At 39.5% G+C, this 25545-nt stretch overlaps 1 protein-coding gene across 1 annotated transcript; it reads left to right on the forward strand.

The window, feature by feature from the left end:
• Positions 1-14826: 14826 nt before the first annotated feature.
• On the forward strand, positions 14827-24434 carry LOC139722903 (ATP-binding cassette sub-family C member 8-like). The gene is made up of 5 exons (XM_071634184.1): positions 14827-15438; positions 18787-19023; positions 21821-22012; positions 23796-23951; positions 24420-24434. The coding sequence occupies exons 1-5, from the start codon at positions 14827-14829 to the stop codon at positions 24432-24434; spliced, it is 1212 nt and encodes a 403-aa protein (XP_071490285.1).
• The last annotated feature ends 1111 nt before the right edge of the window (positions 24435-25545 follow it).

Raw genomic sequence — 25545 nt, forward strand, 5'->3', positions numbered from 1 at the left:
ACACCTGCATTCATAAAACTTATATTTTATATTTATCATACGATTTATAATTGACAATATTTTTTTCAAGACCGTGCAATTTTTATAACACGCATATCTTTTTTCTAACAATGATAATGAGTTAAATTGAGATTATCGTGTGATATTGATTGAGCTTATGTACTATTCAGATCATTATTACATAATAATCTTAATTGTGTTTATGAGAATGATTGAAATGTGAAATATAAATGAATGTTGTTATGTTTGTATGCTTATTGCATATGCGTGCGTAGCCCACCCTTTATAATGTATAAGGTATTTCGGTTTTTGTATAATTGTGATCATTAATGATATAATTATAATATTGTTAAAAAGATAGTAATGTTAAAAGATTATATGGATTGAAATGATGATTCTAACAGAAATACAAGATGAAGACGAAATAGATTCATTATTTCATTCTCTTCTGTCTCTTTCTATCTCTCTTGCTATCTCCTTCCTACCCCTTCTGTGTTTTCTCTCTCTCCGTCTCCATACACAAGTGTTTAATATCTTTTATGTCATCACTGCCCGCCTTATTTTTTTCAGTACAAGTATAAACAAAATTTGAAAGTTGTTGGCGAAGTATAATGATTTGTGTATATTTGATATATTTTGGTCTATAAGTTTGTGTATGCATTCGTTTTTCTCGCAGATCTTTCAATGTAAGTGTATTTGGTTGATTTTGATATTTTTGGTCATCATGGGACCGTTTTCTATGAAACTTTTTGTCGGTGATTTACACCGACAACTGTTAAAAGCTACTGAAATCCTTTCGTCTGATTGGCTGATAGCAAATTTGTCGGTGAAAACCTCCGACGAACACGTTGATGAAACGCCCCCCAGGTGTGTTTTATATAGTTTTATATTTTAATTGAAGAATGATTGCATGATTATGTATGTTATTATAAAATAAAATATGATGCGTGTATTGTACAAAATTCTGCAATTCAGCCATCTCCATGGCTGCAAATGAATTTTCAAACAAACCATTACCATTACCATTTCATTATCATAATCAGCATTTGTTTAATCTTGAACACCCATTGTGTTCTTGTGCTTAACATATTGTAATCTAAACTTCAATGTAAAATCATAGTTTCGTCATGTCATCTCATGGCTGTCTTTATCTCTAATTTACGTTTTTATTTTCACTAAGATCAATATTGTGTTTAAAATCTTCATTTGACAGCTTTATCTTAATTATGATCACCATAATATAATACAGTTTTCTGCTCTTTCATCTTTAACATACTAACTTATTTGCATCGTCGTGTATTATTATGATCCACATTTAAACATTCTAAACATTCAGTTTAAAACGCAGTACAAGTTACTAAGCAAGTTAGTATTTTTAATGGCCATTGGCACAGGTTTAATTTGAATGCTCCTTTTATGAACTTGCTTGCCCATATCCGAACTTGAACAACTCGGAAAGAGCTGGCGACAGGTGGAGACGAAGTTGAATAACCATTGCCGAAAATGTGCTCGCATGCGCAGTCGGAAATCGGTTGTCAAATTAGTCAATATTAAACGAAGAAAAAGCGATTTTGAATGACCGTATTTTGACGCCAGAGCAAATTTGACGAAAATTAATTCTTCTAATATGAAATTGAATGATAAAATAATGAGAACGGCAGGGCAAACCTATACAATTCCATGGTATACTTTTTGATAAAGTTATAACTATTGAATGATTGTAACGTCACATTCTTGCACGAGTCGACTTTTGCGCTCTTGCAAATTCATCCTATTCATTCTCATGTGTGAACACATACCACACCAAAATGATACCGAATGATAAACTCTCTTTCAAAACATAATAACATTTTTTGGCTGATTTTATGGCTGATTTTTATGCATCCGCAGCGAAGTAACGCTGGAGGCATTATATCTTTTTGGGTTGTCCGTCCTTCCTTCCGTCCGTCCGTCCGTCCGTCCGTCCGTAATTAATTTTGTGGATAGCGTAACTAAAAAAACTGTGGTATCTATTGGCATGTATGAGATGGTTAAGTTGTGCCTATCATCTTTTGGGTGCACATGCTCAAGGTCAACGATCAAAGGTCAAGGTCAAATGCTCAAAATGTCACCATTTCCCCCTATATGCAATGCCTGAAGATATTTTCTTGAAACTTAGTGTATACAATAGTATTACCCAATCAGGGGCGGATCCAGGAATTCTGTAAAAGGGGGGGGGGCGCAACTAATATTTCTGGTGCCACTTCCGGGTTTCATCTCTTTTTTTTTTCTTTTTCTTTCTTTTGTTTTTAGCGATAAATAAAGGGGGGCGTGCGCCTCTTGCGCCCCCCTCTGGATCAGCCACTGCCCAAATAGAGATTCACTGCGAAAAGTTTTTGCCAAAAGGTCAAAGGTGAAGCTAAAATGCTAAATTTCAGTTCTTCCTCCATTTCTCATAAGTGGTCAAGGTATAATCATGATCCGGAGTATGATGCATGTACTGCCTGACAGTGATTCTCTTGGGAATTTAGGGTCATAGGGTCAAAGGCCAGAGTAAAATCTTAAACATTTTCTATTAATACTTAACTTGCACTTTTACCCTGTAATACCTTGGCAATTACTCGATGCATAAACTTTCGTCACACATTGTCCAGGTGTAGACTTTGTGAGAACCATGCATTATGGCGCAGGCATACCAGTCGCCATATGACCCTATAGCGACATTTTTTTTTTTACTCACCCTTTACGAGTAGCTATAGACAGTGCATGAGGATCATGACCCCTTTGGTCAAAACAGATATCAGCCATCCGGACCACAATATCAGGCCTGTAACATCCCCCACCCCCATCCCCGGGGGTGCGTCGGATGCGTATATACGGTGCGTGTTTGCGGAGATCGGAGAAGGGAGAGAGGGAAGCATCAAGCATTTTGTCAACAAAGACAATCAATCATGTCCCACCCCTTAAGTTTCCTGGGACTTTCTTGGGAACCGCTGTCTTGATTTTTAAAACTAAATATCGCTTATTTTTCTTTCTTTTTTTCCAGCATTTAAAAATAATGTATCTGGGAACATGTGCAAAAGGTAACAAAACAAAAATGATGGGGGGGGGGGGGGAGGGGGGAGGGGGGAGGGGGGACATTCGTTTATTTCCACCCTGTGTATCATAAAAAACGCAAAAGCTCCCTCGCGTAACTGGGAAGTGGCAGATGGGAAATGCCTCCATTTTCACTTCATCTCCAAAGTTAATACAATGAAAAAGCTCATGCAAATGAAGAGGATATCATATTAATACGGATACCACGATTATTTCATAGCCTTTCAAGAAGGAAGGCGGGATAAGGGGGACCGTCCCCCCCCCCCTCTTCAATTAAACATGAACATTGAACGCTCACCATAAAATACGGATTATAACAGGACTGGTGACAGATACCCCGGCATTTGGGAGCCCAGCATGCTTTAGCCATTCAAATCTCATCTGATAACAAAATTGTGTTCACTTTCTTATTTTCAAAATCACAAATATTTCACCATAAAAGTGTGCACCAGATCGCTGAATTTCAGCTCTAAAAATGTAAAATGCTTCATCGTGTGTGTGCCAGTGTGTGTGTGTGTGTGGGAGGGGGGGGGGACACTTCCTCACACACCTCCCCTTCGGTCCCTATTATATCCACAAACTTAGGCCTATACACGAAATGAAGAAGACAGGAATACACATATAGGCCTACGCGGGTCAAGACGCGACAGAATAATGTACTGTAATTTAGCCGTTCATAATTTATAACCTTTTGATTAAAGATTTTCAAAGATCCCATGAAATATATTTGCACCCGGTCGTTCAATTTCAATTCTAGAAATCCTCAATCTAACTTCTGATGAAGACGGACACGCAGTAAAGAGATGACAGATACCTTGACATTTAGCCATTTTACATCGCCGTATAATGCATTTTTTTCTTCGTCTTCTTCTTCTTCTTCTTCTTCTTCTTCTTCTTCTTCTTCTTCTTCTTCTTCTTCTGTTGCATGAAATGGGGGGGGGGGGGGGGAAGGGAGACCAAATTGAGCCCAGTTGAGTAGGCCTATTCATCATATAATAGGCCTAATCAAGGTATGCTAGTAATACGTTTCCTGACCTACGCACCGGCCCCTGCACTCCGGTTGGCTGTAGGGCCTATCCCTGATGAACGACTGAATAAACCTATACCAAAGAGTTTGAGCCAATCAGGAGGGTAGTTTTTACCCCATGACTATCTATTCTCCGTCGATCTGCGAGAACTAAAAAAGACTCCCAAGGAGAGAGAGAGGGGAGAGAGAGAGAGAAAATACTGTATACAGGGGCGGATCCAGGGAGGACCCCAACCGGCGCACGCCCCCCTTATTTTTTTGTTGAAACAAAAGAAATAAAAAGAAAAAAAATGAGGGGGGGGGGGTGCGTGCGCCCCCCTTTAATTTTGTAAACGCGCCCCCTCTTTACGGAATTCCTGGATCCGCCCCTGGTATACAAGTATAGAGTATGTATTTTGTACCCATACCTCCAGCTCCTTGAACCTAATTAGGCAGATTTTATATTTATTGATCGAGTTTAGGGACGAATCCAGGAATTCCGTGATAAAAGGGGAGGCGCCTTCACAAAATCAAAGGGGGCCACACGCGCCCCCATTTTTCCTTTTCATTTCTTTTGTTTTAAGAAAAAAATAAAGAGGGGGCGCGCGCCCGGTGAGCCCCCCCCCCTTTGGATCCGCAAATGCCACCTCCTTGGCCTGGTGAGCTGAGCTGAGCTAGCTAGAGGCGAAGAGTGAGGAACTGGTACTTGGGTACCACTTTCCACGCTAACGAGCTGTCTGTGATGACATAAGACAGAATTCAGCGTGAATAATGCGATGCTCTTTGAAAAGGCTTATCCAAGGAGGTGGGTTGTGTTGTCTGCTTGGATGTCCTCGATAGTTATCAGCGATAAAAAGAACAACAACAACAACAACATTACGAATTTTGGACTGAGTTTTAACAGTAATCGTCGGATCGTCGGATCGTATTGTTGGCTGGCTGGCTGGCCGGCCTGGCTCTCCTCCAGTCTGATGGGGCTGACCGGGTAATTCCAAGGGAGCTTCTTGAAGCTCCTTGGTAATTCACAATGTGAACGCCCGATCTTCGGCCTACAAACTTGTACAGCTATCATTCATGCTGCTTGATGCCTGCTGTTTGTGTAGACAGAAAAATCTGTCTGTCTGGAGGAGTTTAGCGTTAGTAATTGGATTTTTTTTTTTTTTTTTTTAATGTACTAACTAGAAGAACTCTCTGGGATCCCCGACAACAATATTCAGACCGATAACTGCATGGCTGTGCTGCTTCTCGCTGCAAGAAACACAACTTGAAACACGCTCCTCGGCTCTGCTTCGCCCAAGTCTTATCTGTATCTGAATCAGGTATATGAAAGACGTCTTGGAAACTGGTGTCTTCTGGTTTTACTACCCGCTACTAAGGTTCCGTAAGTACTTCATTGACGCTTGTCTGACAAGAAATATGGACAACCGACTTCTACTTAAGATCTGTAAATCGAAATGTTAGAAAGGCCTAACTCACTAGCCCCCATAGCCCTTGACCGACAAGTCTTTCTAACGGTTAATTCTGCAAAAAACTTCTCATTTAAAAAACTTCTCATTTATAATAATGACATTTGCTGGGTCAGTTTAAACGTACTGGCCCAGCAAATGTCATTAATATAAATGAGAAGTTTTATTGCGGAATTAAAACTGCTGACCCAGCAAATGTCATTAGTGTCTATCAGGGGCGGATCCAGGGAGGACCGCAACCGGCGCACGCCCCCCCTTTATTTTTTGTTGAAACAAAAGAAATAAAAAGAAAAAAATGGGGGAGGGGTGCGTGCGCCCCCCATTTAATTTTTTTAAACGCGCCCCCTCTTTACGGAATTCCTGGATCCGCCCCTGATTATAAATGAGGAGTTTTTCGCGGAATTAAAACTGAGCTGACCCAGCAAATGTCATTATTATAGATGAGAAGTTTTTCGCGGAATTAGACAGACTTGTCGGTCAAACATAGCCCTAGCTCTGTAGAACTTCTTCTGACACTCGAGTGACACAGACGTAGATGCTGGGGAGAGTACTACAATGTCCGTAGCGTAACATTAGATCTACATGATCTAATAGAACTTAAAAAATAAAAATAATAACATGTAGAATGCTTGTGTACTGTAGTAGATTGACTGGGTCCTAGTATCACACGTTTTGAAGCGCGAAGCTGAGAAACTTGATTGCACCACCATCAAACAGAACACAATGTTTGTTAACACAATTTTCAATTTGATCCTTTCTCTCACGAGAATGCATGATGATAAATGATGGTGATGATGTAGCCCGCATTGCGTCACGTTTTTACAGCGACTGGGCTGTGTGTACATTTGTAGTTAGTGATGATGATCCACATCATTTGTACCGCACCTACAAGGCTGCATGTTAACATTTTTATCTGTCTTAAAAACATTCAAAGTCACAGACTCCTCGTGACCAGGGAGACTGGTGAAAAATGTATCATAATGCATCATAATAAAAGCTTTAAATACGGAGAGTAACTAGACCTATACACAGCCCAGTTGCTGTATGCTTTGCACGGAGTCTGGTCAGGCTAATGGAGAGAAGCCGGTCTGGGCTCTTAATTACCTGGTATTTCAAAATAAATGTAACTCACTTTTTTTTCAGATTTTATTTGCCAGCAAATTCAAAGTATGTAGGCACCTAGACAGCTACCTTACAGTAGGCCCTATCCGTAACCAAGATTCCAGATTCGAGCTATAAGGACTAACACTAAGTAACAGAGCAATATTGGGCACTCCCCCCTTCCTCCTCGTTTGGTTCCAGATGGAATATGTTGAGTATTTTTAAGAAGAGGAAGAAATGCCCAAAAAGTCCACCTATCATATCAACCACCCAGTGCTTCAATATAGTCCTAAGCTGTTTCCCCGATGAATATAAAGAGGGAATTCACCCCCAAAATAAAGTTATGAAAGAAAGATATTGCTACGAAATGTTCCTGAAATGATACATGTAACTTGGATTTAAGAAACAAGAAAGATACATTTGAATTTCAACATTTTTCAGAAAACATTTCTTGACCATGCAGTCCTTTTTTATAGTCAAATGTGCAAGTTGATAATGTCATGCCCTCACAATTTTTCATTCATGTTCCATATGAAATTCAGAAAAATTATTTCTAGCTAATAGGCCTAATGGGTAAAAGCATATTTCCATACCAAAATATGGCAGAGGTAACATTTGTTTTTGGGTGTTTTTTTTTTTGTATTTTTAATGGTTTTAAGGCAAGTTCTATATTTATGCACGTGAAATATGAGATTGGTGACATTTCTGTATGAAATAATAAGAGAAAGAGGGCATGACATTTTACTTGCTGATTTGAATCAACAACTGGTCACAAAGTATTGTCTGAAGAAAAAAAAAATAGAATGTCATATTAAACCTCCTTTTTTTTTTTTAAATCCGATTTTGATCGATTTTGCACAGTTCTACAGGGAAATTTTTTGTCTTTAAAAATTGAACAACTTCTTGAGCAGATTTCTTCTTTAATGAGTTGATGGTAAACCTACTGTGGATTTTATGTCAAGAATCTATAATCTATTCTTTTTTTTTAGATTTTAAAGAATGAAAAGAATATCATCATGTGGTTAAACTATTAAGGTCTAACGTAGGACAGGAAACTTAAAGAGCTGTATGATTAAAGACTAACTTTGTATTAAAGGACAAGTTCACCTTCATTCATGTGGCTTGAGTGAATGCAGCAATGTTGGTACATATAGAACACCCAGTTGAGGAAAATTTGACAAATCTGCTCAAAAGTTACAAATTTTTAAGGTTGAAGTGCCACTATTATGGATGAGAAGACTGCTTCAGTTTCTGATGTCAGATCAGGAAAATAATGAGAATTCCACAAAATTTCCTTTTTTCTTTTTTTTTTCTTTTTTGGATAAAAAGGGCCACATTTCCTGGACTCATTACTGACATAATAATGGGTTCCCCCTGCCTTCTCTAAGAGGCAAGTCAAGCACTTGCTAGAAAAGTGAATTTGTGTGTGTGTGTGTGTGTGTGTGTGTGTGACTCTTGCATGCACAGAGGATCCATTGGTGGTAATGCCTGAACTGAATTTAAGCTGTTGCTTTATATCTACTCAGATTGGAGGCTCAATAAAAGCACTGTGAGAGAAGAATGCAAAGTCTATAAATCTGTGAATAGAAAGATGAAGAGATTTAAGGAGCACAAGCAATTGTACTCTTCTTTAGATAGAGCTTTAAAGATAATCCTTCAAGAAGTTTGACAACAGCAGCATTCTTTTGGTTGGGTTTTGCAGACATTCTTTCATGGGTCAGTAATCATTCATTCAGTATTTTCAATCAGAGAGGTTTAGGAGGTGACTGCTGAAACTTTCTATACAAGGCCCATTTACACTTGCTTGGAAAAATCGCGATTTTTCTAAAATCGCGACATTTGGGTGTAAGTTGCTAAGCAACTACACCCAAACGCCCTCGAAACATCGCCAGAAAAATCGCCAGCCGGAGTGCGATTTTTTGAAACATCGCGAAGTTTGAGGCGAAGTTAGCGAGTGTAAACCCAAGCTGCAGAAACATCGTGATTTTTCATCACGTGACTCTCGGTATCGGATTGCACCGGAAGTTTACGCGCGCTCCCGATCCCTCTTTGGAACGTGTAGAGAGCACGTCGGTCACTGGCCAGGAGAGTACTAGTACACGGTATAGACAGCTGTGTACAACCACAGGTCTAAACGGCCGATCCTCGGTCGGCTCGTGGTCTCTCACCTCCCCCTCCCTGATGAAACTAGTACACTGTACGTGAAAACTACTACTTGTAGCAAACCTGAAGTTCTCCAACCACGTATCATCACCCCATGACAACTTAACAAAATAATGTTCTCCCAGAAATGCGTTGATTCAGATTGTGGGAGTGCCCGTACTGCTCTCGATATATATACGTTGTTTGTGGAATACAGGACTCAGGAGTACGTAACAAGTGTAAGTTCTTGCTGTCGCCTGATAAAATACCAGTCCCAGGGCTGCCAACACTGGAAACTAGTTGAGAGTGAGACTCCCACAGGCCAATGCTATAATTTAGGAGTCAAAATGAGTGAGATCAATAGAAATGCATGCAAATGAAATAAAGTTTTAGAGTGAGAAAGGACCAAAATGCGTGAGTCTCACGCTCAATGCGTGAGAGTTGGCAGCCCTGCAGTCCTAACTTCCAAGTCTTACTTCCCACTTTCGTCATATCGGCGAAATTTCATGATCCTCCTGAATGCTGCTGTAGATGAAGTTTTACACACCTACTACGTATGTGATCTAATATAGCAAGCTACATAGTTTTACCGTAAGTAAACAGTCTCGAGAAGCACAAATTTATGTGCGCATTGCCATTGTACCGATAAAAAGCCCTGGCTCAACGTTCCAACCAGCCAGCTGTGATCAAAATATACTGCACTGCAGTGAAAACGAACAGAATAGCGCGCGCTTCCACTCAGCTACCGTGTTGAAAACAGGTGAATTACGCATGCGCACTACCGACCAAAAAATCGCGATGTTTCGTGAAGCTCAAACTTCGCGTGCTTTTGCGCAAGTGTAAACGGTGGACCAAAATATCGCGATTTTAAAAATCGCGATGTTAGTAAGTGTAAATGCGGCTACAGTTGAACCTCTCGTATCCGGACAAGTCGGGACCGGGGCTCATCCGGATAAGGGATTTGGCCGGATACGGGAGACTCAATGCTTTATACATGTACATAATTATACATACACATGTACTGATGTACAGCTGTAGCCCATTGTAGTACCACATGTAGTAGTACTGCAACCTTTTCATTGTTTCACTCAGTAACAGACCCCAAAATAGAGGTTCGTGTTTGCAAGAATGAAATCATTTTCTTTTATGAATTCTTAGGATGATTTACCTAAATAATTATCAAGAAATGTATCAAGTATATGTAATTCATGTGTGTTTGTGTAGGAGTTCTCAAGGAGTTGGGAATCCCCCTTTCCTCCCATAATTATAAAAAAAAAAAATCACGGCGAGATTGCGTCCGTATAATAGAGAGATCCGGATAAAGGGAGGCCGGATAAGAGAGGTTCAACTGTATAAAGGGACAGTCCAGGGCCCAATTTTATAAAAAGTTTATACATGTATGATAGCAACTCTTGCTGGAATGGCAATTGTCATAGTAATGACAAGAATCCAGCTTCCTGATTGGCTGTTGCTATTGGAAGTTGCCATTCCAGCAAGAGTTGCTATCCTAACATCTTTTATGAAATGGGCTCAGGAAGGGTTTATCTTGTGGTGGAGGCATTATGTTTTGGGATTGTTGGCTGCCTGTCCTTACAAACTATCTCACATCTTAAATGTTATTACAATTTATAATTCATCTTGGGGAAATTGCCTGATGAAATTTCTTTACCGGTATACCCAGCCCAGGCATACAACATAAGGTGTCCAAAGATGCTCTGATTAGAATTTTAACGAAGTCCCTGGAGGTTAAAATGTCAAAGGTAACAGGTTGAACTCTGACTAAAAGTGCATTTTTTTTTTTTTTTAGCAATTTACTTTCTGTGTGCTCGGAATATCCAATGGGTATATGATTTGAATAGACTCTGGAAAAGTGTGTAACTGAGAAAAGAGGCTCTGAAGTATAAGGTCTATTCAAGCACTTAGTCTTACCAAGCCATGCAATCTCAATGGCCGCAACGCAAACATTGCATACCAACAGTCGACGCTCTGCCCACTTCTGCCAACGATCTCCACCTAGGACCGCATCCTCCACACCTTGCCTCCTCCCAGGTTGCGCCACACATCTGACAAAGGACATTCAATCTGCCTGTCAAGTTCTCCAAGTATCATAGTTATTTTATAAATGTATCTCTCGCTCTATCTTAACTAGTTTTCTTGCTCCGTTATTTTTACTCCACTTTCTTCTCTCTCTTTCACTATAGTCTGTTCTCCTCCACATATCTTTTTCTTTTCTTCTTTATTTCTTGCTTCCTTACAACCCAACAGCCCTTTTCAGTACCACCTGAATATTTCACAGTTTCTTCACAGGTTACTACCTCGTTCATCCCTTGACCGAAAAATCGGTCTGTATCTGGTCGTCTGGGAAATGTTCCGCGGAGACTGCGTCTGGCTTCAGGGATCCCCTCCTTATACAGTATTACCCTTAGGAGAATGATAACGTAAAAAAAGATAAAAGACTCCTCCCGACAGACGGATCTTTCTGTCTAGTTCATCCCCTACCTCAGGACTACAACTTAACTTTATATTTTCTCCCTTTTCCTTTCTCCAACAGAAAACATTTTCAGGACATAACTCTAACTATTCTATCTCTTAGTTCTCTTCCACAGCTGCCAGTTCCAGGATCCACTCAACCACTTGCCCTTCACTCTCTTGCACTGTAGCTTTCATTCCTCCCCTCCTCTCTCTTTCTTTTTCTTTTACCCATAGTCTTATCCCCCCCTCTTGGTCTGATTTATTTCTCCTGTCGTCGTTCTGTGTTTCCGTACCAAAGTCCATATCGTTCGCAGACTTTGTTTCTCCTGATTGGTTTGATGAAACTCTATTTCTGTATCCTATGTCCATGATTTTCCAACGGTCAACTTATCCCTCTCCCCCTCCCTTCGACTTCATCTTTCTCCTCCCAGAGATGTCTGAACCTTTCACTTGATTTTCACTATCATTCTCTCTTACGACTCTCTCTGTCCCCTTTGCTCCTGTCTCCACTAGTGCACCTTCAACTTCCAGCTCTCTGCTTCCCCTCACTTGTCTCTATTTGCCTTCCTTACATTCTCCCTACGTACTTCCCTCCTCACTGTAACTCTCCTCTTTCTAGGCTATCCTTGACTGCGTATTACCGCAAACCTTTCTCCCCCATTTACTCGACCATGCAAACCTTCAAGCAACATATAAGCCATGCTCTGTGCAGTGAATGGGACAAAAAAAGGATAAAATAACTTCATAGCAACAACAATGAAGGGATTATCACAGCAAGCTGAAATCAAGCATGCTGTTACCACATTCTAGCCATGATGAACATTAACTTTCAAAGCAGCACTTAGCAGCATCCTTTCAAAAGCTATAGTTGAAAGTGACGAGTGTGTCAACGATTTTTAAGAAATGAAAAAGGGCCTCTAAGACATACCAAATCACACGATTCTACAAAGAAGTGTTCTAGAAAACTGGCTAAAGCACAATTTCCCATTCATTCCATAATCTCAAACTTTAGAATGATGTAAAAAAAGAATTGCTCTTCCAGAAAATATGAAAAAGTGTATAAAGTTAACCCGTTTCACCTATTTTGAGTCCTCAAGGAAACTCCGAGTGTGTGACTTTTTGTTGGTTTTGTAAGTCAAAATCACATTTTATGACAGGTGCAGCAATTTTAGTGAGAAGGGGAGGCATCACACTCACCTGTGTGCAGCAGTAAAATGGCACTAGTTTGTATTCCTATTTTGTGCATTGTATGCATTTTTATGCCTCCGCCACGAAGTGTTGCCGGAGGCATTATGTTTTTAGGTTGTCTGTCCGTCCTTCCGTCTCTCCATAATCAATTTTATGGACAGCGTAACCTGTACAAGGTATTCAAATGAAACTTGGCATACTGGTATGTAAGTATGAGTGGACAAAAATGTGCCTGTATGTGGACTTTTGGTTGCACATGCCCGAGGTGACAGGTCAAATGTCAAAGGTCATGGTCAAATTCATAAAATTTTTATGATTTCCCCCATATCTCTGTAATGCCTGAAGGTATTTTCTTCAGTGTATGACCAGATAAAGAATCTCTATTGAAAGTTTCAGGCCATGGGGTCTGAGGTCAAAGGAAAGGCCAAGTGAAAATGCTAAAATTTCACTTTTTTTCCCCCAAATCTCTGGTATGGCTCAAGATATCGTCATGAAATATAATACATTTATATATATATGCAAGTATCTGCATGATATTGGTTCTCTTGAGAATATGGGGGTTATTTTGTCAAAGGTCAAGGGTCAAAGGTTCTGGTCAAATTTGCAAGATTTTATTATTTCTCCCACATGCAGTGCCTGAATGTATTTTCTTGAAACCTAGTGTATGCATTGCCACATAAAGATTATCTGGTAAAGTTTTGGGCTGTAGGGTCAGAGGTCAAAGGTCATATGACAATGCTAGCATTTCACTTTTTCCCCCATATCTAAAAAATGCCTAAAGGTATCGTCATGAACCATAGTACTCATATATGCATGTACTGCTGACAGTGATTCTCTTGGGAATTTCGGGGCCATGGGGTCAAAGACCAGGGTCAAAGGTCATGTTAAAATGCTTAAAGTCTGGTATTTGTAATAATTCTCCATACCTTTAGGATTACTTTGAAATGCATTAACCTATTAAGAATACAGTTATTGGTACAATGTAGGCCTATGTGTACACATGAATCACTGCACAATGATTCTGTGCTATAGGGAAAGACTTTGGCCATGGGGTCAAAGGTCAAGGGAAATATTTACATGCCACCATTTTTCTCATAATTTGAAAAAAAACTCAAAGTATTGTCAGGAAACTGGATGCTACCAGTTGGTGATTATATGAAGAATTGTGGGCCATGGGGTCTAAGGGCAAAGGTCAGAGTTGAAGTGAAAATGCTTAAATCCCCAATGCCTGCACTCTCAAACAATTTAGCCATCCATCCAAAAGGAAACTATCTTCAAGAAAAGTAAACGCTTAACACATTTATGACAGACATGTCACTGTACTTTTTTGGCCAATTATATGAAACTCTCATCTCACATTAGGCCCGTTCACACACAACGGAAATCGAAATTACAATCGCGATCCAAATTTCGATTTTTTTTTTCGACCGTTCATACACAGGGAAAAATTGCACTTCGCAGCAAGGAAAGAACGATCAGTGGCCAAATTGCGCATGCGCGAAACTTGCATGACCGAAGACTGACCCCGCAGTCCCAATAGAGTTTCGCGTGCGTGCGCGATTCAAAGAGACTCGATTTTGTAAACAAGCAGAATAATCGCGATTATTCTGAAAAATCGTACTAATAGTGCGAGTTGGATCGCGATAAGGATCGCGGTAATTAGTGAGATTTTTCTGTCCACACACGACAAAATTTCGAAATTTTGATCGCGATAAGAAAATCGATTTTTAAATCGCACTTTTTCCCTTGTGTGTGAACGGGCCTATTGTCAAGACATACTCTAGGCCTATTTGGAGAACCATGCATTGTGGCGGAGGCATACCAGTTGCCATAGCAACATTTCTAGTCTATTGTGCTGGCTTTTTGTGTGAGCATGTGAAATATTGTTTCAGTGGGGGCTGCGTGAAGATACGTGACTATCCATAAATAGGAGAACCACATGACTTAAAGAAAGGTTTAAACATAGCTGTGGTAGAGAGGATTGCTTTTGTCAGAATATGAAAAATACTCCTTCCTGCAATAACACTTAGTTTAGGGACTTGTTGAAATCTTATTGTAGACAGTTTGTACAAATTGCAGTTACACTTAGAAAGCATAGGAGATTCCAGGATTACTTTTTCTTTTGTTATACTTTGAACAAAATATGATCTAGGTTTTCTTATGGCACTGATAAAGAGATATAATAGGCATAATTCCCTGAAGATTTGATACAAACTGTAATCTAGTGCAGGGATTACTATCTGTATTCATATGACCCCAAATACTGTGGGATTACTATTTTGTGATTAACAATTACTTTTATGATTCTTTCTATTTTCATTGTTACAATCCAGCAGGGTGAATGTCAGACTAACGTTATCTCAACACATCAGTGCAATGGAGGGGGCTCCGGCAAATCACTTTGACTGGTTCTGTGGTGTGAACACAACACAGGACAAGCTGTACACATTTTCATGGGATCTACTGCATACTATCCACAACGCATGTTTTACTGATCTTGTGGCTGCTTGCATCCATGCGACATTCATTGTCGTCGCCAGCTTGGTGCTGGTCTTTGTGCGATGTTGCAATGCAATGACGACGACAAAGCACGATTACATCCTGCGCTATCCGGGCCATGTAGTCAGGTGGTTTATCTACCTGCTGTACATGATGGTTTGCCTAGCGAAGCTAGGGGAGGGCATTCTTACTGACCTCATGACATTATCTGAGGAGAACACCATGCCACGGCTCTACACCACTCCTGCTGCAGCATTTGTGGCGTCCATCTTGGCAGCAGTCTACTACCATCACATGGAGTACTGGAACGTGCCAGCCATGATTGTCCCACAGTGCCTGTACTGGATGCTGCTCCTTGCAGCAGAGTGTGCACGATTTGTGACCTTTTACTACGACAAGGAGGTCACACTGGACCTACTGCGATGGGATCTAAATATTGCTTCTATGGTGCTGGTCACTCTTGTTTGTATGGTTGAAATACAAGTTGTGGTAAGTATAATGCATATTATATATGTAAAATATCTATCATCTATTTAGATGCTTTAGAATCCTTCAGATCAAATGTCACTGAACCTTGGGTAATATTGCATTCTTCAGCTTTAAGTTTTTCTTGGAAAGTCCAGTAGTGATATGATGTGCTATGAAGAGAAGTAATAGATAGCAATCTAACAGATAATTCAAAGGAATATTCCTATGGAATACACTTATGAATTGTCAAGAACTACTCAGGGTCACTCTACTTGTGCCAAAAATCGTCATTTCCAACCATTACCAGGAGTATCCAGACATGTCATTAGTCAGTGTAACGGGGAAAAAGAAGACTTGCATGAACAGGATAACAGTAAAAGGTCATGGTTACAGTGAAAGGTCAATGTACATTATTCATTTAAAAAAAAATGAAAAAAAGTCATTTCATACCATAATGTCAGCTGATAATGTCAACTGGTGGTGGAAGTTGGCAGAGGGCAGAGATAGATTGACAGTTATTTTGCTTGAAAACAATGGTGGCAGTAGTGCAGAGTAAAAAATCATGTATTTTGATACAGTCATCATTTTCAATACATGACTTTACCTTGCAATATCACCTGTGAGTTCATGTGCTCAAGGTCAATTGATAAAATTTCACTCTCTCCCTGTATTGCTACAAGACCAGAAGGTACCAATGTACACGATTGTTAATTTTAGTGTAAACATGTAGTATTACCAGACAAAGATTCTCTCGTAGGGTAAGTTTTGCTCCTAAAAAAAAGAAAAAGAAAAGAAAATGCTGAAATTTCATTTCTTGCTCTATATCCAAAAATTGGCTTTAAATGCACTTCATGAAAATAAGTATGTACATTTATGCATGTAATTCCTGAAATTGATTTTCCTATAAAGTTTTGGGTCATGGGGTCAATGGTCAGACAAAAGGAAGCTGAATCATATCCTGTCTAATACTGAAATTACACCATTATCTCCATACCTTGGCAATATTTCAATATTGTAACAATTTTCTTGATATATGTAGGCCTACAGGTTCAAGCATTACAATGTACCACACAATTATTCTGTAGGGAAAATGTTAGCCATGGGGTCATGCAACGGTCAAGTGAAAATGCTGTAAGTTTGTTATTATCATTTTTTTAACGTACTTATTTGAAATTAAGTGTTGCTGTGAACTTTGTTGCATGATTACCAGATACCGGTACTGACTATTTGAAAAAGAGTTGTGGGCCATGCAGGAGTCACAGATCAGAGGTCAAAGGCCATGTTCAAATGCTCAAATTGCACTATAAAATTCTATATTTCTGAAATGGCTCAAGATTTCGTTGTTCAATTTTGGTCGAATTGTATGCCTATACACCATGTATCATGAGAGTTGAAATAATGACCCGGTTCAAGGAAATGTATTATCACTCAACTCAGTGTTGGGTTGTGCCGTAATTCATATGAAGCATATATATTAGCTCACAAAGACACACTACATGTATGTAGGCTCAAGTGAACTAAATTGCAATTTTATATTGTTCAGCTGGGCAATGTGCCCCCTACTCTGCCCAAGACCCCAAAATAAGGAATATTTAAAGATCTCCTCTAGAACAGGAAGTGATAGAGATTAGTTTTAAAAGTGCTATAGATGATAATGTGCCATTTGTGTCTATGTGGTTTCAAGTTTATTTGTGGTGGATCTGGGGGTGCCCTCTCTGGGCGGGGGGTGGGGGGGGGGGGGAGGGAGGGGGAGATTGGGACAGAATTTCCGTATTTTTATCTTCTTCTTAATAGCCCCATGATGCATTGAGGATTTCCCTGGGGTGAATTTGTGTATTAGTGGGGATTATGCTCTCCTGGGGCCCAAGAACCCCCAAATTTGGAAACATTTAAGAGATCTTTAGAATTTAGCAGGAAACAGCTTTAAAAGTGGGTGCTATGAACAAACTTGGTGACTGTAGTGTCAAGTTTTTTCACGATGGGGAATACCAAATTGGACCTTATATCATCTATTTCAGCTTCTTCTTTCAAGAAAAAAAAAACTGAAAAAAAAGAAAACTTTGCAGGTACATGTAGCATATCGTCACTTGGGCGACAAGACCTCGTATCTACAAAATGTCAAATGTTCAGGAGAGCCAAAAAACATGGCGGCCAAAGCTCTGTGGCGAATGGGATAGCCTTTCCTTTGACATGCCGTGGTGGCTTCATTTTTGGAGTAAGACAGTTGGGATTTGGACAGGACATCACTTAATCCATTATTTGACCATTAATCCAAAAAAGTCATTTTCACCAAAATTGCAGATACAAGGTCTTGTTACCCCAGCGACGATATAGATCTGCAGAATGGTAGAATATTATCAATGTGTTCATATGGGCACCATGTCCCCGCCCCAGCTGCCAAGATCCCCTAACTGAAAGAATCTTTAAAGATATTCACCTCATCTTTACTTGAACCAGTTGCTAAGGAATAGAGCTAATAGTATGGCTGTAGTTTCAAGTTTGTATATGTACTCCCCTCAGGGCTGGGTGGGGGTGGGAGGTGGACCAAGTTTGGGTCCAATTTTCACATTACAAGTATCATCATTTTGAAAAGCCATGATCTCATTTTCATCAAACTTTTGCAAGAATTTTTGTAGGTAAGACAGAATGTATTTAAAGTTCTGTAAATCCAGAAATTTTGGCATGCTGATGCATGAAGCTTTCTCAAATTTTGCAAGAAACCAGATATTTTAGAGTAAAATGCATTGAGTTTTGGTGGTATGCTGCTAAAAAGACTGATATGGCTCCAATTTCAGAAAGTTTCATTTTGCATAATGTTTCTGATATTACAGCATATTTGCACTTATATGGGCACCATATCCTACTTGGGGTTCCTAAGGGGCCCAACACCCCAAAACTAGAAAATCTGAAAGAAGTTGTGTTTCGTAAAACCAGAAATATTCTGAATAATTACAATCTTCATTCATGAATGTGCTTTTGTCTGTTCAAGTTTGTTTACAGAGCAGATCCAATGGTGACCCCCTTTGGGGTTGGGAACTTCGGGGCCAATTCTTACATTTTGAGAGAACTTCTCTAGAATATGCATGATCAAACATTTCCTATTTAAACTTGGCAGGTTTATTGTATTACTGTCAGTGTGACAATAGAAACCATGCCCTCATGGAGGTACGGTATCCAGGAGCTCCCCATTTTTGTTATGTTCTTCGTGCAATGAGTGAGATGGAGGGTGAAATTGCAGTACTCGTGTGAGTGCAAGATGTCCCCCAGGTCTCCTGCTTCCATTTCTTACCACATCATGTGAACCGTTGTCTCAAATTATACTATATATTCCTCGTGTCGTGAATGATGGACTTTACTTGTATCCATAAGGTGGTTAAGTGCTGTTCTGCACCAGGGGCATTTCCAAAAGACCTCCGTGATCCCAACATGCATTTCTACGAGGGCTACACCAACATCCCATCCAGCATCTTCTTCTGGTGGCTCAACCCCCTCTTCCATACTGGCTATGACCACCATTTGGAGCTCGACGACCTAGGCTCACTGACAGAAACCCACACAGTACGCTACAATGCTAGCAAGTTTTCTCAAGCGCTGGCCAAAGAACAGGTGTGTTTTAATACTGAAGTTTATTGACAGTTGGAATTGATATTTTTTCCACATTGATGTCAGGTCCATGATTTGACCCAAGGAGCTGTTTTGTATGCCAAATAAAATCAAGTGAAATTTTAATTGGCCATTTGTGGTCCCATTTAACCCGTTGAGGACGGATTAATTTTGCTACATCACACATTTTCCATCTAGACACGTGTCTGAGTATACTCGGGACTTACCTTTAACAGGTCAATAGCCAATACACACTGTTGCATTAAATTTAAAAACTCTGATGGATTTTTAACAGATTTTTTTTTTCTGTGTTAAAGTTGATAGCAGCATCATACTAACCTGAGTTTTCAGTTCTTACCAGAGTTTTTCTCAGGTAAAGCACTTTTGATATGCAGCAGGCCCCAGGTGTTGCCATAGAGTTGCTTGCATGGCAATGACATCAGACAGGGGTCATGTTTTGCTATGGCAGCTATAGTCTTTACAGTACATGTATCTGTATTAGTATATTGTATGTGACCCTGCATCACAAAAACAACAGAAAGTCGCCAGACATGGATTTTTAGTTAAGGGCAGATTCTGAAAGAGCAGACTCTAAGCTTTAAACTGATGTATAACTCAATTCAGATGGACTCCTCTAACCTATCTAAATACTGGAAGAAAGCACACACTCTGGAAAAGTGTGAACCGAGAAATGAGGCTCTAAACTACAGAGTGTATTCAAGCGCTTAATCTTTACCAAGCAGCGCTAGCTGTGCGATGAAAGGGACAAAACACAGGATGTAAATCACCTGAGCAACAACGATACAGGGATTATCAGATTAAGCTGAAATTGAGCATGTTCTATCAATACATTCTGTCCATGATTAATGCCAACTTTCAAAGCAGTAGCATTATCCTTTCAAAAGTTATTAGACTGGAAATTGAAGAGTGTGCTAGGGATTTCAAGAAATGAAAAGGGGCCTTGGAAACATACCTGATCAGTCTACTTTCCCATAAAAAGCGGTGTAGAAAAACTTGTGAAAACACCTTTTCCCATTCATGTTATGATCCCAAATTAAAGCATAATGTGAGGAAGAATAGCTTTTTCAGAAAATATGAAAAACTCAAGATTGACTTGGTTGACCCATCTCACCTTTTTTGAGCCCTCAAGTAAAATCAAGGGGTGCGACTGTTTGTTTATTTTGTGGTGCACGGTCACGTATGTATTGTACCAAATGAGGACAGTTTAGTGCTGTGGGTGAGTTACAAATAAACATGTAGGCTACCAGTACTACTCCTATGGTGCCACATGCAAAATGTTGTGAATTTATGCCCCCAATTTTAGCCATTTAGAATCTAGGATTCATTAAATAAAAGTCAGGTATGTAGATCAGTTTATAGCATATGTTACCTCATCATAGATCAGTGTGAATAATACTATTCACTTTAAATTTAGGTCACTACCAATTAAAGTCATGTTTGTTGATAGAGTTCAATTTAACCATGTGTGACCCGCCACAAGAAAAGGATCACGAAAGTTGCTGGCGACTGAGCCAAGAAATCGAGTTTGAAGTCAGATCATCAAAATTTGTCAAAACCATCAAATTTCTTTTATGGCATAATGCTGTAGTCGAATGTTTCGTCTATCATTTGCCGAAATTTCGAAGCTAAATGATTAGAAGGAAAGGCAAAAAATTAGCATTTTTGGGGGCCATTATTTTCTGACTTTCAACGGAACAGAAACGTGTCCAAAGATTTGGATTTAGCGCTGAAGATACACTCTGCCCCTATCAACAAGGGAGTGATGTTATTGGTCAGTGTGTGGCATCCTGGTTTGTGATTGGATGTGCGTAGACTGCTGGCGCTAAGCTTGAATGAACATAACAGAGGTTGCTATTATGAGCGAACCTTCCATTGTCAAGAGGTGAAAACTGTCCTACCTCCCCTTGCATGATTACGGCGGAAAGAAAACTTTGAAAGCGGTTTTCTCAAAATGCTGAGAGATATCCCAGGCTACTCAACATGGTCTCTTAAAATCATCAATATCTCCACAACTGATCACTTTTATGAGTCTTATATGAAATTAAAGCGGAAGAGTAAAGGGAATAATGACATGTCATTTTCAGAAAGTCTACCTCCCTCGACTTTCAGATCCTTTTAGTGGGTCACGTTTATAGTAAGCATTGACTGTGACATCTCAAAGAGCTTACTCATCTGTTTCTTTGCACCTGAAATGACAGGAGATTTTTTTGTGTGTTCACTTATTTTCAATTCTAGTTTACTGTGAGATATTAGATGTACATTTAGATACATTGTATATGTGTAAAGTATGTTAATAACACAGTTGTCGGTCATAAGTGGCAACTGGCGGAATTTTGTTTGCTTACAAAGATTTTGTTTGTTTTTAATGAAAGCATAGAAAAGATTTTCCGTATACACCTACATCCTTAAGCTGTCAAGAGAAAAGTAAAATGTTAAGTGGAATGTTTTTGAGACGGTCCATATGCTTGCAATTCAAACCAGTGAAACTTCATTACACATGTGTACCATCAAGAGGCACAGTTTTGTACATAGATACAGATTTTACAGTATAATTCTTCTCACTTTAGTCTTCTTGACTTCATTGTTCTTGATTACTGTAAATGCACAAATTTTTGCAGTGCATTAATTTGCGCATTTTGCGCAACTTTTGGTCAGTGCCAATTCAAATAGCCAATACAAAGATATGGATGTTAATAGTATTTGTTTTTGTTTTTGTAAATGGGTATGTATTCTTTCTCTTACACAAATCTTTGTGATTAATATCCTTTTTTTTCTGTAGGCTTGTGCCAAAGCCACTGGTAAGCCAATCAACCTGTACTGGGTGTACCTCAAGTCCTTATATCCTGGTCTTATCCGTTCAGCCATCTTCAGGTTCATTGCAGACACATTGTTATTTGTTTTGCCATACATCGTCTCTGGAGCGATCGCTTATGCCACAGAGCTGGTCTACCCGACCCCTGGGGATGTTGAGGTATGCTGTAAATTCACGCTTCTCAATTGTTTGTCTTTTGTTTTTTTTTAATCCGCATCCCAGTTTGGATCATACAGAGTTTTCTTGAGGCTCAATTACATGTATGGATGCAATACAGTTTTGTTTTATACCTCTGCCAAGAAGTGTTGCTGGAGGCATTATGATTTCTGGTTGTGTGTCGGTCTGTCCTTAGCCATCCTTCCATCTGTAATCAATTTTGTGGACAGCATAAAAAAAAAAAAAGAAGAGAAATGTTTGAGATATATATCCTAATGGAACTTGGCATTGTTGAGTGAGCAAAGTTGTGCCTATCACCTTGATAGGTATCATCATGAAACGTTGTACATATTTATGCATGTACTGCCTGACAATGATTCTCTTTGGAATTCTAGGGTCATGGGGTCAAAGGTCAAGGGTCAAAGGCCAGGTTAAAATGCTAGCTGAAATGAAACGTTTTTGCCATACTGTGGAAATTACTTTAATGCATAAACCTATAAAAGGGTCAAAGGTCGGATAAAAGTCCTAAATTCCCCAAATAACTGCCCTCTTAAACAATATACTCATGCATCTGATTAAACCTAGTTCAAGGAATGTGAACACACTCAGCACAGTTGTGACAAACATGTCATTTTAATGATTTGCCAGTTATGTAAAACTTTCATCACACATTGTCAAGACATACTATAGACCTTGTGGGAGAACCATGCATAATGGTGTATGCATAGCGGTCGCCATAGCAACATTTCTAGTTGCCTCTGCCACGAAGTGTCACTGAAGGTGTTATGTTTTTGGGTAGTTGGTCACTCCTAACATCTGTCTGTCCATTCATAATCAATTTTATGGACAGCATAACTTAAGCACCTTTTGAGGTATCAAATGAAACTTGGCACTTGTACAATTGTATGTATGATTGAATAAAGCTGTGACTATCAACTTTTGAGCACACAAGCCGTAGTGACATTCGTAGTTTGTCTATATTTTTGAAATGGCTCAAAGTATTACGGTCATGAAAATACAGGTAGTGATAATTGGCCAGTCATATGAAACCATTTTCTCACATAGGCAAGCTGTTCTGTAGACCTATTTAGAGAATAATGCAAAGTAGCAGAGGCGTGTCAGTCACCGTGGCAACCATTCATGTTTATTTTTGTTCTGAGAAGACATCAAAGCCCACCTGTGGGAGTTTTGCAGCCCACTGGCTGGGCTTTTAGCACTGCTATAGATATTGCAGTGACTGATGTAATGGCCATGTTTTGGAAATAGGCAGTAGGTAATTGGTTATTTGAAAATATTTACACTTTACATTGGAATATTGTGCACAAGGTGCTGTCATTTACGTCACACAGTATTGTCTTTAGGACACATTATTCTGCAATATTGTGTAATAGAATCGTACATGGGTAATCAAATATTTTATCAGCAACAAAAGAGGGCAACATCCTGACAATTGTACATATTTTTGTTCATAGTCCAGAAGGATAGGACAGAACGTGTAGCTCACAGGTTCCATGTTATGTTGTAAATAGATTAAAATGGACCCTGCCCATTCATTCACTCTTTTCAAGCATTAAATGATTGCAGTACTGAGCTGTCAAGACATTTGTAAAGTCAATACTATAATAAATTACTTTTTGAACCGTTGCCCTTTACACACTAATCCAGTAATACCAAGTAAAATGTTCCCATGGGAAATGCAAACTCAGTTGCTTCTATACATGAGAGGTACTCAGAAAAGCTGGTTTGACTGTATGCTTTTAACTGTGGATGTCACCATCCCCTCCAGTCAACCACCAAGTACATCTCCTTGTACACGTTCTTCACCAATGGATTCGTGCTGGCCACTCTGCTCCTCATCCTGACCCTCATCCAGTGCCTATGCAACCAGCATCACTTTCAATACACCATTATGGAAGCAGCTCATGCCAAAGCAGCAATCCAGGTCAGTTCTCCCTGCTGGTTAGCAGCAGTCACACAGTCCTTAAGCATTTTACACCTACAGACACTGTTTAAACTGTTGAGGACATTTTGATTTTACTACAACACACATTTCCCAAAGACACCTGCCCAAATATACTCAGGACTGGTCCTCAACGGTTAACAATCAATACACTTACTGCCGGTTGGAGCTGTTTATATGTCAGTTTCATTGTTACTCCCAAAGTAAATCAGCCTGGTGTGTTAGAGATCCCTATTTGTTCCTTATAAACCCAGCCTTTACACATAAGTGATAACTTTTGAAAAGATCATGGTACGACATATTGATATTACTTAACTGTAGAGAAATAAAATGAGCTTTATCAGCGTGCAGAGTTTCAGCTACCATATCAACTCTGTTAATCAATCCCTTCATTTTGGTCATTATGAGTTCCTTGTCCCATTTTTTTTTTCTTGGCCATTCATTGCACAGAGCACCATGGGCTGACACTATACACTTGAATACTGTAAAAATGGAAATTTTTGCAGTGTTTACATTTTCCAGCATTTCGTGCAACCAGATACCAGTGCAAAAGTAAAAACACTTTTTACGCGATTATTTTTGCTTCCTGTTCCAGTAGTTCATGTCTTGATTTTGCGGAGTTGAAAAACATGAGAAACTCATCTTATGTGGATGAGCGTGAAAAATTTACTCTCGTGAAAACATCCATTTTTACAGTAGACCTTCAACTCCAAAGTTACTTCTGTCAACAAACACTTTTCCAGAGGATGTACTTTCTTTCTATTGATTTTTTGATACTTTAATATGAAAATCCACTATAATGAGTTACACAGTAATTGTACGATTTGCTCATTCAAAATCTGCCCTTTACTAACAATCCTTATGGAAGTCCATTTGTATTGCTTTGTTTGTCATTGTCGAGCCCACCGGAGGTGCAGGGAGACTTAGGGATCGCCTGTCGATCCATCTGTCGTCCGTCCATCTGTCTGTCGTCCGTCCGTAACGCTACAAAAACTTAAATAAATCTCTACTGTGGAATTCAAGTTCAATCAAACTTGGAGGAAGAGTGGTTATGCAAAGTTACACATTTTACCAAACATGAAGTACACCTCAAGGTCAAAGGTCACAGGCAGGGGCCAATGAACTTTAGGGCCCAATGTTAAGTTTTTGTAGCGCGTTTCGATTATGGCTCATAACTTTTGATGTATATGTCTGTTTGTGACCAAACTTGGATGGTAGATGTCCTTTGGAGAGTTGAAGGTCACCATAAGGTCAAAGGTCTAATACAGGGGTCAACAAACTTTAAGGGTGCAATGTCAAGTTTTTACGGCGCGTTTCGCTTATGGCTCATAACTTTAGATCCCTTTGTCTGTTTGTGACCAAACTTGGATGGTAGATGTCCTTTGGGGATTTGAAGTTCATCACAAGATCAAAGGTCACAGACAGGGGTCAACAAACTTTTAGGGTCCAATGTTCAGTTTTACGGCACGTTTCGATTATGGCTTATAACTTTTGATCCCTACGTCTGTTTGTGACCAAACTTGGGTGGTTAATGTCCTTTAGGGATTTGAAGGTCACCACAAGGTCAAAGGTCATA

The sequence above is a fragment of the Diadema antillarum genome, unplaced genomic scaffold (assembly GCF_040938485.1).
Source record: "Diadema antillarum isolate AM-2024a unplaced genomic scaffold, OU_Dant_1.0 scf00000176, whole genome shotgun sequence".
Lineage (NCBI taxonomy): Eukaryota > Metazoa > Echinodermata > Echinoidea > Diadematoida > Diadematidae > Diadema > Diadema antillarum.